Source organism: Poeciliopsis prolifica, unplaced genomic scaffold (assembly GCF_027474105.1).
Source record: "Poeciliopsis prolifica strain line A6 unplaced genomic scaffold, Auburn_PproV2 SCAFFOLD005, whole genome shotgun sequence".
In the NCBI taxonomy this organism is placed as follows: Eukaryota; Metazoa; Chordata; class Actinopteri; order Cyprinodontiformes; family Poeciliidae; genus Poeciliopsis; species Poeciliopsis prolifica.
In genome coordinates, this window is record NW_026562380.1 from 10,916,396 (window position 1) to 10,929,311 (window position 12,916).

The 12,916-nt window shown below is 37.0% G+C and overlaps 1 protein-coding gene across 2 annotated transcripts; it reads left to right on the forward strand.

The window, feature by feature from the left end:
- The first annotated feature begins 2,996 nt into the window (after positions 1 to 2,996).
- Positions 2,997 to 12,453, forward strand: anxa11a (annexin A11a). Of its 2 annotated transcripts, none has more exons than XM_055029756.1 (15): positions 2,997 to 3,078; positions 5,111 to 5,380; positions 6,107 to 6,189; positions 6,787 to 7,146; positions 7,249 to 7,336; positions 7,643 to 7,737; positions 7,979 to 8,092; positions 8,209 to 8,299; positions 8,524 to 8,603; positions 8,703 to 8,759; positions 8,956 to 9,049; positions 10,526 to 10,621; positions 11,357 to 11,415; positions 11,589 to 11,711; positions 11,826 to 12,453. In XM_055029756.1, exons 2-15 carry the CDS (start codon positions 5,113 to 5,115, stop codon positions 11,883 to 11,885), a joined length of 1,668 nt encoding a protein of 555 aa, XP_054885731.1. In that variant the 5' UTR covers positions 2,997 to 3,078; positions 5,111 to 5,112; the 3' UTR covers positions 11,886 to 12,453. The 2 variants fall into 2 exon arrangements, with proteins under 2 accessions (XP_054885731.1, XP_054885732.1); XM_055029757.1 differs by having other exon boundaries at positions 6,955 to 7,146.
- Positions 12,454 to 12,916: the final 463 nt, after the last annotated feature.

Genomic DNA, 12,916 nt, shown 5'->3' on the forward strand with positions numbered 1-12,916 from the left:
ACATTTCATTTGAATTTGAATAACCTTAATGAATGGAGTTGAGCCAACTCATTTGATTTACAATCATCCATTGCATTACCATAATTCTGGTTAAGCCAACATATTTGGTTTAAATTAGAACAACCTTAATGAATTATGTTTTGCCAACTCATTTTATTTATATAAGAATAACCACAATATATTACATTGAGCCAACATGTTTGATTTAGAATCACCCATTGAATCACCATTGTAACAAGTTGAGCCAACACATTTGCTTTACATTGGAATAATCTTAATAAATTAGGTTGACCTAACACATTTGCTTTAAATAGGAGTAACACAAGTACATGGTGCTGAAATAAAGCAAAGTAATCAGGTGGAAATCCTTTCCATAATTTTTTTATGTTCATCCAATGACTTATTTTTTTCAGTGTAGAAGTTCAATTTTACTAAACTGTAGAAATAAGTTAAGCGAAGGTATAAGCTCAAAAGCTGAATAGTATCATCCTGAAGAGTGGCACGCCCTCTCTGGGTGAAGGGCTGCAGCCTAATACACCTGTATAAATATTTGGACAGGTTGAACTGCAATATGTGAATTTCTCTCTGCAGAATTAATAAAGTATATTCATTCATTCATTCATTCATTCATTTATTAACTGAAATCAATCAGATCCATCTCACAATTGACAAAGGAAACTGATGATCTCTGAGTCCCTGGGGAACATGCTCTGAAAGATGAGATGGTTGATCTTTCTGGAAGGGTGTGAATCACATATCAAAATTAGCAAAATCTATAATTGATAGAACTGTAATTTTTCTTTTCTCTACAAAGATTTAAATACAGTGGAAAGTTTATCTATAGATGCCTTTTTAAAAAAAATTAAAATTGGGTTTTGGAGACTGAGGTATTTTGGAGTCCATGAACTCTGCAATAATCTATTCCATGGTCTGCTCGAGCAGCTTCTTATCAACAGCTGAGCGGAAACAACTGGATAAGCTGATCAGGAAGGGCATATCTGTGCAGGGATGTCCCCTCGACCCAGTGCAGTTGGTGTGTCACTGGAGAACTGTAGCCAAACTAACATCACTCCTTGTCACTGTCCTCCACCCTATGCAGGAATCACTGCACTGCAAGGCTATTTACGTGACAAGCTGCTGCATTAAATGAAACGATCTTAAATGGAAAAAAAGAGTTGTTTCAAAGGTTGCTTCTCCTGTAAGCTTTTAGATTGTACAACGGCTCCTTAGCAAAAAGCTTATCTCCAGAGATCAATGGTTAAAAGGCAGAGTGGACCTTGGACAGATTGAAAGTCAATCACAGTAAAACGCTGAGAGACACTAGACAATGCATGCACACACTCACACCTATGGGCAAGTTAAAGAGGCCAGCTAGCCCCATATGCATGTTTTTGGAGTTGAAGTTGGTGTACCAAGAGAAAACCCAGGGATGCATGAGGAGAACAGGCAAACAATTCAAACCCAGGACTGTCTTCCAGCATTTTTAAGCTCTCTTACATACCAAATAGTGTACAAATTTTCTGAGAACCCTCTGCAGGCCTGGACACCCAAAGCAGCAGCTTGGTTTGCTTATGCTTTGGGCAGTTTCTGGTTATGATTATTCATTCTCAGTTTTCTGACGATATCTTCATGTAAGATATAATGACCACTGAGTCCATCAGTCAGGCAGGCAGTATCAAGGAGTTGCAGTTCTCTGTCATGCATATTTTTTTATTGGTTTCCCCTGCATGCATTCAGAAAATCGAATGGTTACAGACCATATGAGACGTTGCATAGTGTATGAAAGAAATAACTTTTGAAAGAGCTCCCTCTTGTGGCGAATCTACCTGAAACAGAATTAGACCTGTGTGAGGATTTGTGTAAAAAAAACAACAAAACTAGACTGATAGAGGTAGACCCAAACTTAAAGAACAATTCCCCACTTTTTCTTGTCATTGAGTGCCTCGAGACAATAATTTCTGTGATTTCACTGGTATAACATCTTTTCATTCAGCTGTAAGCAATTAGCTATTTTTAAATACTTTGGATATTCTCAGTTTCTGCAGGGCTGAGACACCTTTGAGACACAAGTGGCGTCTCAATGTGTAATAGGGAAGCATGACACTAAAATTAAATTTGTGGTGGATTTATTTATCAAACAGAATGTCATGTGTTCACCAACAACATCACACACTGAGTACCATGAGTGGTACACATATACTATATATATCTCTATATGGATATATATCTCTATATATGGATATATATCTCTATATGGATATATATCTCTATATGGATATATATCTCTATATATGGATATATATCTCTATATGGATATATATCTATATATATCTATATCTATATATCTATAACAGTATATCTATATATCTATAGATATAGATATATATATATCCATCCGACAGTCAGTTATCTATCTATCTATCTATCTATCTATCTATCTATCTATCTATCTATCTATCTATCTATCTATCTATCTATCTATCTATCTATCTATCTATCTATCTATCTATCTATCTATCTATCTATCTATCTATCTATCTATCTATCTATCTATCTATCTATCTATCTATCTATCTATCTATCTATCTATCTATCTATCTATCTATCTATCTATCTATCTATCTATCTATCTATCTATCTATCTATCTATCTATCTATCTATCTATCTATCTATCTATCTATCTATCTATCTATCTATCTATCTATCTATCTATCTATCTATCTATCTATCTATCTATCTATCTATCTATCTATCTATCTATCTATCTATCTATCTAGATATATATAGATATAGATATATAGATATATATATATCTATGTAATGATTAAAATTATGTAATTTTAATCATTACATAACATCATGGCAACAGAGTATGCCATAATGTTTCCTCGATGTCATCACTGCTTGTTGTCACGTAATAAACTGTTGTTAGTTGTTGACGTCGTCAAAGCTACGTCAATGCAGGGATGGGCGGCTCCCCTATAAGGACATTTTGAGTCCCACCCATTAAGGTTTGACATACCACTTCACCCCAGCAGACATTCGCACACCAGGAAGAGAAGAGAAGCGGACACATAGTAAGTACTTGCTAAGTTAATTCAAAGTTGATATAAGATACCAGAACTAATGGTCCTCTGTATTACGCTTTATGAAGAGTAAATCTGTTTATGTGTCGATGTCTGTGGAGTGTACTGCTTCCTGCGTTCTTGACGTTGTTAGTTAGCTTGTTACTTCCTTTAGCCAAGCCACGTAGTTGCTATAGCTTCAGCTTTAAGCAGCTCGTCTTTCAGGCTGAGTGTACAGTGGTTCTTTGTTTTAGAGTTGGCAAATTTAAATAGATAGCTGAGCAAGGCTATGTAGCCGAAGAGGCTAGGTAGATTAAAGTGAATGTGCTGGCTTGTCTAGAAGGAAGGTTGGAAAGGCCCCAGGCTTGTTCTATTGACAACTTGCAGGATTAATTAGATCTGTTTTAACTTGAAGAGTTTGTGTCTGGAAACTGTAAAATTGTACTCTTTTGATTTTTTTTTTACTTGAAAACCACCATCTGGAGTTTGGAGAGAAATGTAATATTTGTAGAAGCTATAAATAAACTTCAAAAGTTCCTATTCTTGAAAGCCCCAGAGGAACATTAGAAACTGTTATCAGCTTTATGTCATCTGGTTTAAGTGTGTATGTTTAACTGAATATCTTATTTGCTTTGTGGGGTTATTCAAACTTTTTTTTTTTTTTTTACTGGGAATGCAAAGCTGAAGACTGTCAACAATGAGGTCAGTTTTACCATGGAACAATTTAGTCCAGTGGAGCACAGACTCTTACCAAATGCAACTAAAAGGAAACTTTCTCTTTCCTCTTTACTCAAATATTTTCAGGCCAGCTGCCAGGATATAAAGAGTCAAACTCTTCACCCGTGGATGCATAGTACATATGTGTATGTACTCTATAAATAATACCAATTGGGGAAAAATATATTTCCAGTTACTTGTTACTACCTCATTGTATTTAAAATGACTTGAATGCTACAAAAAAAGTGTTCTTCAGTCACTGATACTTCCTGGTTAACCAATTTATGATCAACAACTAAAGACAGTGATCACCAATCATATACTTTTTTTATGGAAATTGGCCAATTGTGATCGGTGACCAATCAATTACATCTCTCGGCTGAAGACATGGTAGTGTCCAGACTTAAACTCAGCATGAGATTGCCTTCAGAACAGAGTGAGTAAATCAAGTCCAACCTCCATGTCATTTAGTCTCAGTATAAACACAGCTGTTCGGTGAAGGTTTGTCAGACAAAATTAATGAACAAACATCATCATAAAGACCAAGGTCAGGGTGAAAGTTATGGAAAGGTTTAAAGTAATATTGGAGATTAGATTAGAAAACAGTTTCTTGAACACCTAGCAGAACACAGCTCAGTTCATCATCTAGCAAGAACACTAATAATCTGGGAAGCAACCAAGAGGTCCATGGTAAACATGGAGGAGCAGTAGAAATCCACAGCTCAGGTTTAGGAGTCAGTCAACAGGACCACTTTACTCTTTGTGGAAGATTTTCAAACAGAATTAAGAATTTCCAAAGTCGGTCATGTATGTGGAAGATGTGCTTGTTAAAGGAGACCAAAATTAAACTTTATGGCCTATATTCAAAATGCACTGCATCAAAAAAAAACTAGCACTTCACTTCTCTCTTGACAACACCAACTCCGATGTGAAACACAGTGGTGGCAGCATCATGCTGGGAGGGGGCTATTCTTCATCAAAATAGAGGAAGCTGGTTCAAGGCTGCAAAAGACTTAAGACTGGGATGGAAGTTTCTTTTTTACCTAAATCTGCTAAGCCTAAGAGACATTTTCCAAGACTTTCAGATGTGATTGGAGAGAAAGGTGATTAAAGGATTGACTACAAATTATGCATGCCGCTCTTTAAACTTTATTGCAAAATAAATGAAAACTATGCATATCATGCATGTAATTTGACAATAATGCTCTACATTGTTCACATAAAATTCCCCACATTAAAATACAAAGTTTTAATGTCACAAATGTTAAATGTTTTCACATTTTACAAGGCACCATATTTCATTAGTTCTTCATTTCTGTGTTTAAAGCAATGAGCTACCCAGGATACCCCCCTCCGGCTGGCACATACCCACCACAGCCTGGGTTTTACCCTCCCCAAGCAGGAGGCTATCCTCCCCAAGCAGGAGGCTACCCTTCCCAAGCAGGAGGCTACCCTCCCCAAGCAGGAGGCTATCCTCCCCAAGCAGGAGGCTATCCTCCCCAAGCAGGAGGCTACCCTCCGCAGCCCGGTGCCTTCCCTCCGCAGCCTGGTTCCTATCCTCCTCAGGCTGGAGCCTACCCACCACCATTACCCACAGGTAAGCAAACATTTTAAGAAAAAAAAAACAAGATTTTTGTTTTAGTTGATTGACTTCAGAATTACAAGCTTGCATAATTGGGTTAAAAAAATCATCCTACAATTATAAGAACAGCTCAAAAAGACTTTTTTCTTGTTGTAAAGTATTGGATATTTGTCATGGAAGTTAAATTCTATTATAGCCTGTTGGGAGTGTCTCATTTTCCATAGGTGTCTATTTTTTTAAGTTATGGATAAAATAACCAAGCTACAATACATTGGTTAATAGAACTGCCAATTAAGTCTATTAACTTAAAAGATTAAAGTCTTTTAAAACTCTAGCTGTATATGTGTGAAGGAATTTGGTTGTATTATCCATGTCTTTAGAAATCCAAATTCAAACACACTATTGATCGCAAAAGGATATTGAATAAAGGAAGTAAGTGTATTTTCTAAAATACTCCACGCTCAAGTTTTGGGACATTTTAGGCAGAATTTGTAAGCTAAGTTGTGTTACATGACCCTTTGTTAGTCTTGCTTTCCCCTCAAAAGCAAACAGCTCTGCTGTTGCTAAGAGAGGTAAATCCTGCTGTCCACAGTTAACAAATTGCTCCTATTCTCTGTCCATCACTCTTACATCAAGATATTAAACAAACACAACAATTGTAAATACACTGAGGAGGATGTCCATCACATTTATTGGGCACTTTGCTCCACAATACATTTGCATGTTTACTTTTTGTTGCAGGCACGTGGGGAGGCGGCCCCTCTGGTGGATATCCCTCCACTGCTCCTGGCAGCTATCCTAACCCTGGATACAATGCAGGCATGGTGAGTTTAGCCCCTCAAGTGTTAGTTAAACATACATTGATTAAAATAAACTTGTAATGCACCCAATTCAGGTTATTGCATTAAGTATTGCAGTTAGGCTGAGTTGCACAGCCTGTAGTGGAAACTGAAGCTCTTACATTTAACGGTAAGATTTTTCCCCCCAGAAGAATACTCCCTAAAGTTCTCAGCATTGCAGATTTCTTTGCCAACTTTCCTCTTGTTCTACTGCATGAAAATCAGTCATGTGCTAAAGTTTCATTCATGCATATTTCCCCATTAATCTGATGCTTCTTTTCTCTTTCCTGCATTGTTTTCATCATCGCTATGTCTGTTCTGGTTCTCATTTTCTGCAAAAAGTGTATTTAATTAGCATGATCACACTTTGGATGCCCAGAACTCATATAAATTAGTATCCCAACAACAACAACAACAAAACAGGAAAAACAATAACCTAAGTTTCTCTTCTCTGGGATTAATCCATAATTTAAGACACAAATATGTGTTACTGATGCAAACAAGGTGTGAACTGCTACACATTCTCTGCAATAAATAAAGAATAATTATAACATTATTAATTTAAATGCCAATCTTTCACAGGCCTACCAGATCTCTGCTGGAATGGGGGCGTTTACTCCAAACTCATCCATTCTCCCCCAAGCATCTGGAGGGTACCCACCTGCACTGGGAGGGTACCCATCTGCCCCCCATGTGGGTGATAGCGGTGCCCTCTATCCTAACCTACAGTCATGTGGCCTGTACCCACAGCCAGGAGGCACCATGCCCCAACAACAGTATCCTGGGATGGGCTATCCCGGTCAGCCTGGACAGACGATGCCCGGATACCCCCAAGCACCGTCACCCAACCCACCCATGCCTGGCTTTGGAGGAGCCCCATCACCAAATCCATCAATGCCAGCCTATGGAGGAGGAGCCATGCCGGTTGCTCCATCCAGCAAAGTAAGGGATGCAAAAAATAAATAAATGAAAAGAAATTGATTTGTTAGTTGCATGCAAACATTTTTACATAAAGAAATTTTGATTTCTGCACTTCTACATTAGCACGTATTCAGGGGAACAATCAAAGACTTCCCAGGAGCTGATCCGCTGAAAGATGTGGAGGTTCTTAGGAAAGCTATGAAGGGCTTTGGTGAGTTTTCTGGACTGATGCCCTAATAACACTGTACAGAAATATTAAATAAACCTGAGATTATGTTGATAATCCTGCTGTAAGTGATAGTTAATAGCATTGGTAGTTTAACTTGGATGTTATTTTTTCCTCTGCTGAAAAATTCTCTGTCTATAAATATCTAAATATATTTGACATACAGATTAGTGTGTAAAAAAATATGCATTAATGCTATAATGTGTGAAAAACTGGAATATTAAATGTTATCAGGGCCCGTTTTTCTGTCTGATTTGAGCCTAGCATTACATTTCCAACCTGTCTGCGCAGGAACTGACGAGCAGGCCATAATCGACCTACTGGGCAGTCGCTCCAATAAGCAGCGGGTACCTTTACTCAAAGCCTACAAGACGTCCTACGGGAAGGTAATGTTCCTGTTTGTGGTTATTATTAAAGAACCGCTTTCTAGAATAGCCTCCAAAAATAGTTGACACCATTTACAAACATAGAAACAGACATGGCTCCAAGTCCATTCCACTGAAATGGAATGGAGAGGCTGACATCTGCTGCTGGTGCCAGCAATAAAATGGAGGGAAGATCCAATATACCACAGAGCTTCCAGCACGTGATAGCTGTCAGTCATTTCAAATTATTTTCCACTTCCAGGACCTGATTAAAGATCTGCATTCTGAGCTTTCTGGAGACTTCAGGAACCTGGTCATGGCCATGCTGAAAAGCCCGTCTGAGTTTGACGCCTCTGAACTCCACAGTGCCATGAAGGCAAGCGCTCAGGAAGAGATATAATAATTCCACTGAGTTAATTTGCCCTCAAATGCTGAAAACTGTTCTGGAAGAAGAAAAAAAAAGCATATTTGTTGCTCTGTTCTTCCTCACAGGGAGCTGGAACTGACGAAGCCTGCATGATAGAGATCTTGTCCTCGCGCTCCAATGCTGAAATCAAAGAGATAAACCGAATTTACAAAGAAAGTAAGAGATGTCAGGACTGTGAATATGCGGCTTTCTAATAATACGATTCACTATGTACAATCACAATAATTGATATCTGTGAGGCGGGGAAAAGTAAATGATTAAATTTTGAAAGATGACAGAAACATCAAAATATTTCAGTCTTGGTATGAATCGGTCAGGAACCACATCTGCTTGTTATAGCTGCAGGTTGACTGTATTCATTGTCTAATTTCTTTTTTCAGGCTATAAAAAATCCCTGGAAGATGCCATTAAAAGCGATACCTCAGGCCACTTCCGTCGTCTCCTGATCTCTCTGGCTCAGGTACTGCTGTGTTGTAAATGTCTTATGTAACTTTGCAGCTGCTCTGTTGCCCTAACCGTGTCAAATCTAATGAGTGTATTGCCATTTTGTATCTTGCAGGGCAGTCGAGATGAAAGAGAGAATATTGATGTCAGTCTGGCTCAACAAGACGCTCAGGTGAAGTCTGATCTCCTTTTGGGGATTACTGTTTGTACAACACATGAAACTGCCAGCAGATTACAATTTACTTCCTACTTGTTTCTTGGTTGAAAGAAATAGGCTTGGATCAATCCTTCCCAATTGGTCAGCACTGCCATTTGCACAGAATTCAGTATATGTTATTATTCTATATTTGCTATTTTTTATGCTGCAGGCATTGTATGCTGCTGGAGAAAATAAACTGGGAACAGATGAGTCCAAATTTAATGCCATTTTGTGTGCAAGAAGCAAACCACATCTCCGAACAGGTACAAAAACAATACCTAATAGAATATATCTTTTTTGTTAAACTATTCTGTCATATAACATACTTAAATATCAATGTATTTTATTGGGATTTTCTGTGATATATCAATATAAAGGAAAAGCACACATAATTTCTTTTCATTTTTGACAAAAATGTGAGAAGTGTGGAGTTCCTTTTAATCTTATATCCTTGAACATATTTTTATGCATAATTATGATTGGTTATTGAAGGAAGACTGGCTACAAGAAAACCAAAAGTTTAGAGTTCATGACAAGTCGTATAGGAGACACAGCAAACAAGTGGAAGACCATGCAAAAATGCTATTACCCTAAGCACACATCCCTTTGACATGATTGAGGGGGCAGCATTGTGTGCGAATGCTTTTCTACAGGAGGGCTAGCAAATCTGGTCAGGGAGGGCAAATACGAACTAAATATGGGGCAATTCTAAAAGAAGAGTGAAAAGCTGCAAAAGACTTCAGATTTAGATTGAAGCACATGAGTGTTTTAGATTGATCCAGATTGATGTCAGCACACTTTTTCCATTTAATTTTTCTTTTTTTCTCTATAAAGAGAAAATAAGGGAAAAAGCTGTTAGTGTGTGGAAAGCTGGGAGAGTTTTTTTTTTTCTACATTTGTTAATACAACTGAATGCAAAACCTTGTACTGATGTTTCACACAAACTGCCCGTAAATGTCATTAAAATTTGTGGTGATGTGACAAGATGTGAAAACCTTTGCTAGATATTGGTACTTTTGCGCAAAAGTATTTGCTGTCCCTTAAACACAATCCAGGTAAACGATAACAAAAACATAAAAAGACATTCGAGTCATTATTCTCATGTTTACAAACTGCCCAGACTTCTTGTGAAAATGTGTTCTGTGCTTTTGTTAAAATTCATAAAGAATCCTGGACAGGAGCTCTCTTCTCAAGCCGTTGGGGCAGAGGTGCTGAAGTGCAGTATTTGAGAGCTGCTACTCTGCAGCTTTTAATGCATCCCTTCTGCAGCACAGCTGAGTCATGCTTTGAACGGATCAAGGCTGATTAAAACTCTCACCTCTGACACAAAGTAATGTAACAGTCAGCCAGGCCTGTTAATACATGAGTCATTTCATTATTGCAATCTATCCGTCAAAATCTCCCCAGGATGTCGGACATTTATTGTCGGCCCATTTTTCTGCTTTTAGAGTAGAGGTTCTATGAAATGTGACTACATTGGAAGGGTAAATTTACAACTTCAGGCTTGGAAAACTAAAGTAAAATAATATATATTTTATAATCGGCTTATAAAAACATAATTAAATGCTTTATGGCATTACTTAAGAATTCCAGTTCCAAATAAGTTTATAATTTAGTTTGAATTGGGTGGTGACATAAACACCCAAATAATATTAAAAATGTCATTTGCTTTACATCCCTTCAAATCTCCACTTTAATGTCTGTATTCCAGACTCAGTGTGTGTGTTTTGTGTGTGTAGTGTTTTATGAATACCAGAAGATGTGCGGCAGAGATATCGAGAAAAGCATCAGCAGAGAGATGTCTGGAGACCTCGAGAGCGGCATGTTGGCAGTGGGTAAGAAGAATGCATTCTCACCGGTTCGAGTTTTTCCTGACAGCTTTTCAGTGCTGTATGGAGGCGGTGTCACCTTTTTCCCTCCTGTATAATCATGGAAGACTGCACTGTAAAAAAAAAAAAAAAAGAGAAAGACACCTCTAACTTGTAAAATAAAACTACAGTATAAATACGGCAAAATTCTGGCAACCACAGCTGTCAGTATTTTTCCATAAATTAGATGTTTTTTTTTAAGCGTACCATATTACGTTTGATGGAACATTTATCTGCTAAAATGGCTGCACAAATATTATGTTCATTCCAGCTTTAATATTTTACAGCGCATGACCTACTTTTGATGGTAAAAATGTTGGGAAATGCTGATAATCTGTTTTCTTTTTGTTTTTGCAAACATAAGGTTTATGGTACAGTAACCTATTTAAATTTGAATATTGACATCACATTTTATTTAGATTTTATGCACTTGTGTGTTTACATTCTGGTGTTGTTGGTTTGTTTTATTTCATTTCACTTGACATGCCCTATCTTGATAGATATTCCATTGTAGAAATTAACATATCAGATGCATGTTTTTGAAAGAAAAATAGTTTCCCCCTTGCATTTTCTTGTTGTTATCCTGCAGTAATTATTTTTCTGGTGTTTTGTGTGATGTGTTTTAGTCTGGTTTTCTCTTTGTGTACGCTGTGTTGAGCATTTTTGTTTTTTATTGCCAATAATTGATGTTTCTGTTTGTAGTGAAGTGCATTAAAAATACACCAGGCTACTTCGCAGAGAGACTTTACAAATCCATGAAGGTACAGCAAACATTAATAATCAAATCATTAAAATTTAAATATGAACGTCACCTTTCAGTTAGAATTACTGAAACAAATATACATTTCTGCTATCTTAATTTATTGAGTTATATCTGTATGTATATTTTGTCCAAATACTTATATAAGTATATGTAAATATGAAACTCTTGTAGGGAGCTGGAACTAAAGACAGAACACTGATCCGGATTATGGTCTCCCGTTCGGAAGTTGACATGCTGGATATCCGTCAGGAATACGTTAAGAACTACGGAAAATCGTTGTACACACACATCCATGTAAGTACTTATGCTCATTCAAACATATTGTGAAATATTGTATTTATTTTTTTGAAATGCAATGCTTTTGCAAGATGCTTATCAGCATTAATTTGCTATACTTCTAATTAACAGGGAGACACATCAGGAGACTACAGGAAGCTGCTGATTAAGCTCTGCGGTGGCAATGACTGAAGAGGAGACATAGCCTGCAGTAGACCAGGAGCAGTCAGGTGCATTTGCAGCTTTAAGATGTTTCTATGAATATCATGTTCCTGCCTCCTCTGTATGAATTATATCCAAAATGACATACCTGCTCGCCATGCCAATGCTTCTAAATGCTACATTTACACAGCAGTATCTGTAACAATTTATTTTTCCATGTAGACTTTTTGTTCCAAATAGTGTGTTTATTACTATGACATATATGTTTTGAAATCTGAAATCGAAACTTTTGCTGTATATTTTTAAGGATTTTTATTACAAGTGTGCCATCATGATTGCATGTCAAAAGAAATTGTAAACATAAATCATCTTGCTTTTTGATTTCAAGAAATGCTGAAGTACCAAAGTAGAGGCTCATGTTGGAAAATGTATAATCTAATATATGATTTGTCTGGATTATGGTCTCCCAGTTACACATTATTGTTTACTATATTTGTGTTGTGTTTGCAACTGATTTTTCAGGGTTTTTTTTTTTGCCAGTGTGCCTGTTGGTGTTTGTTGTAAAACTAGGCATGCCAAGTAATAAATTACAGATACAAAAAAACTCAGTGCTGTTTGGTTTGTTAATGCAAAATATGCAAAAGAATGTGTGAAGAGACGGCAGATATCATCCATAGCATTTGCAAAACTTAGCAAATTCCACAGTGAAGCTTAAATTTAAAAATGATAAAGTTTTAAAATATAGAATCCCAACCCTTTTAGCACCAATGTGCAGAAAAATAGAAACACCAAATAAATACAACTTTGCAAGCAAAAAACACGGATGCGTAACTAGAAACTACAAACTGACAACCTGTCAGCTAGTAAGAGCTTTAGAGATTTGATAAACTTATTCTGAAAAGGACAAACTATTTATTGAAGTATTTGAATACTCTGTAAAAAAGAAGTTATCAAGGTGTATCCATGGCTACCAGTGCACTGTTGAATTTCCCTACCAGCAGAGGGCAGTGATGTAATGTTAAAATTTTACAGTCTCACCCCAGATGTAATTTTCCATTCTC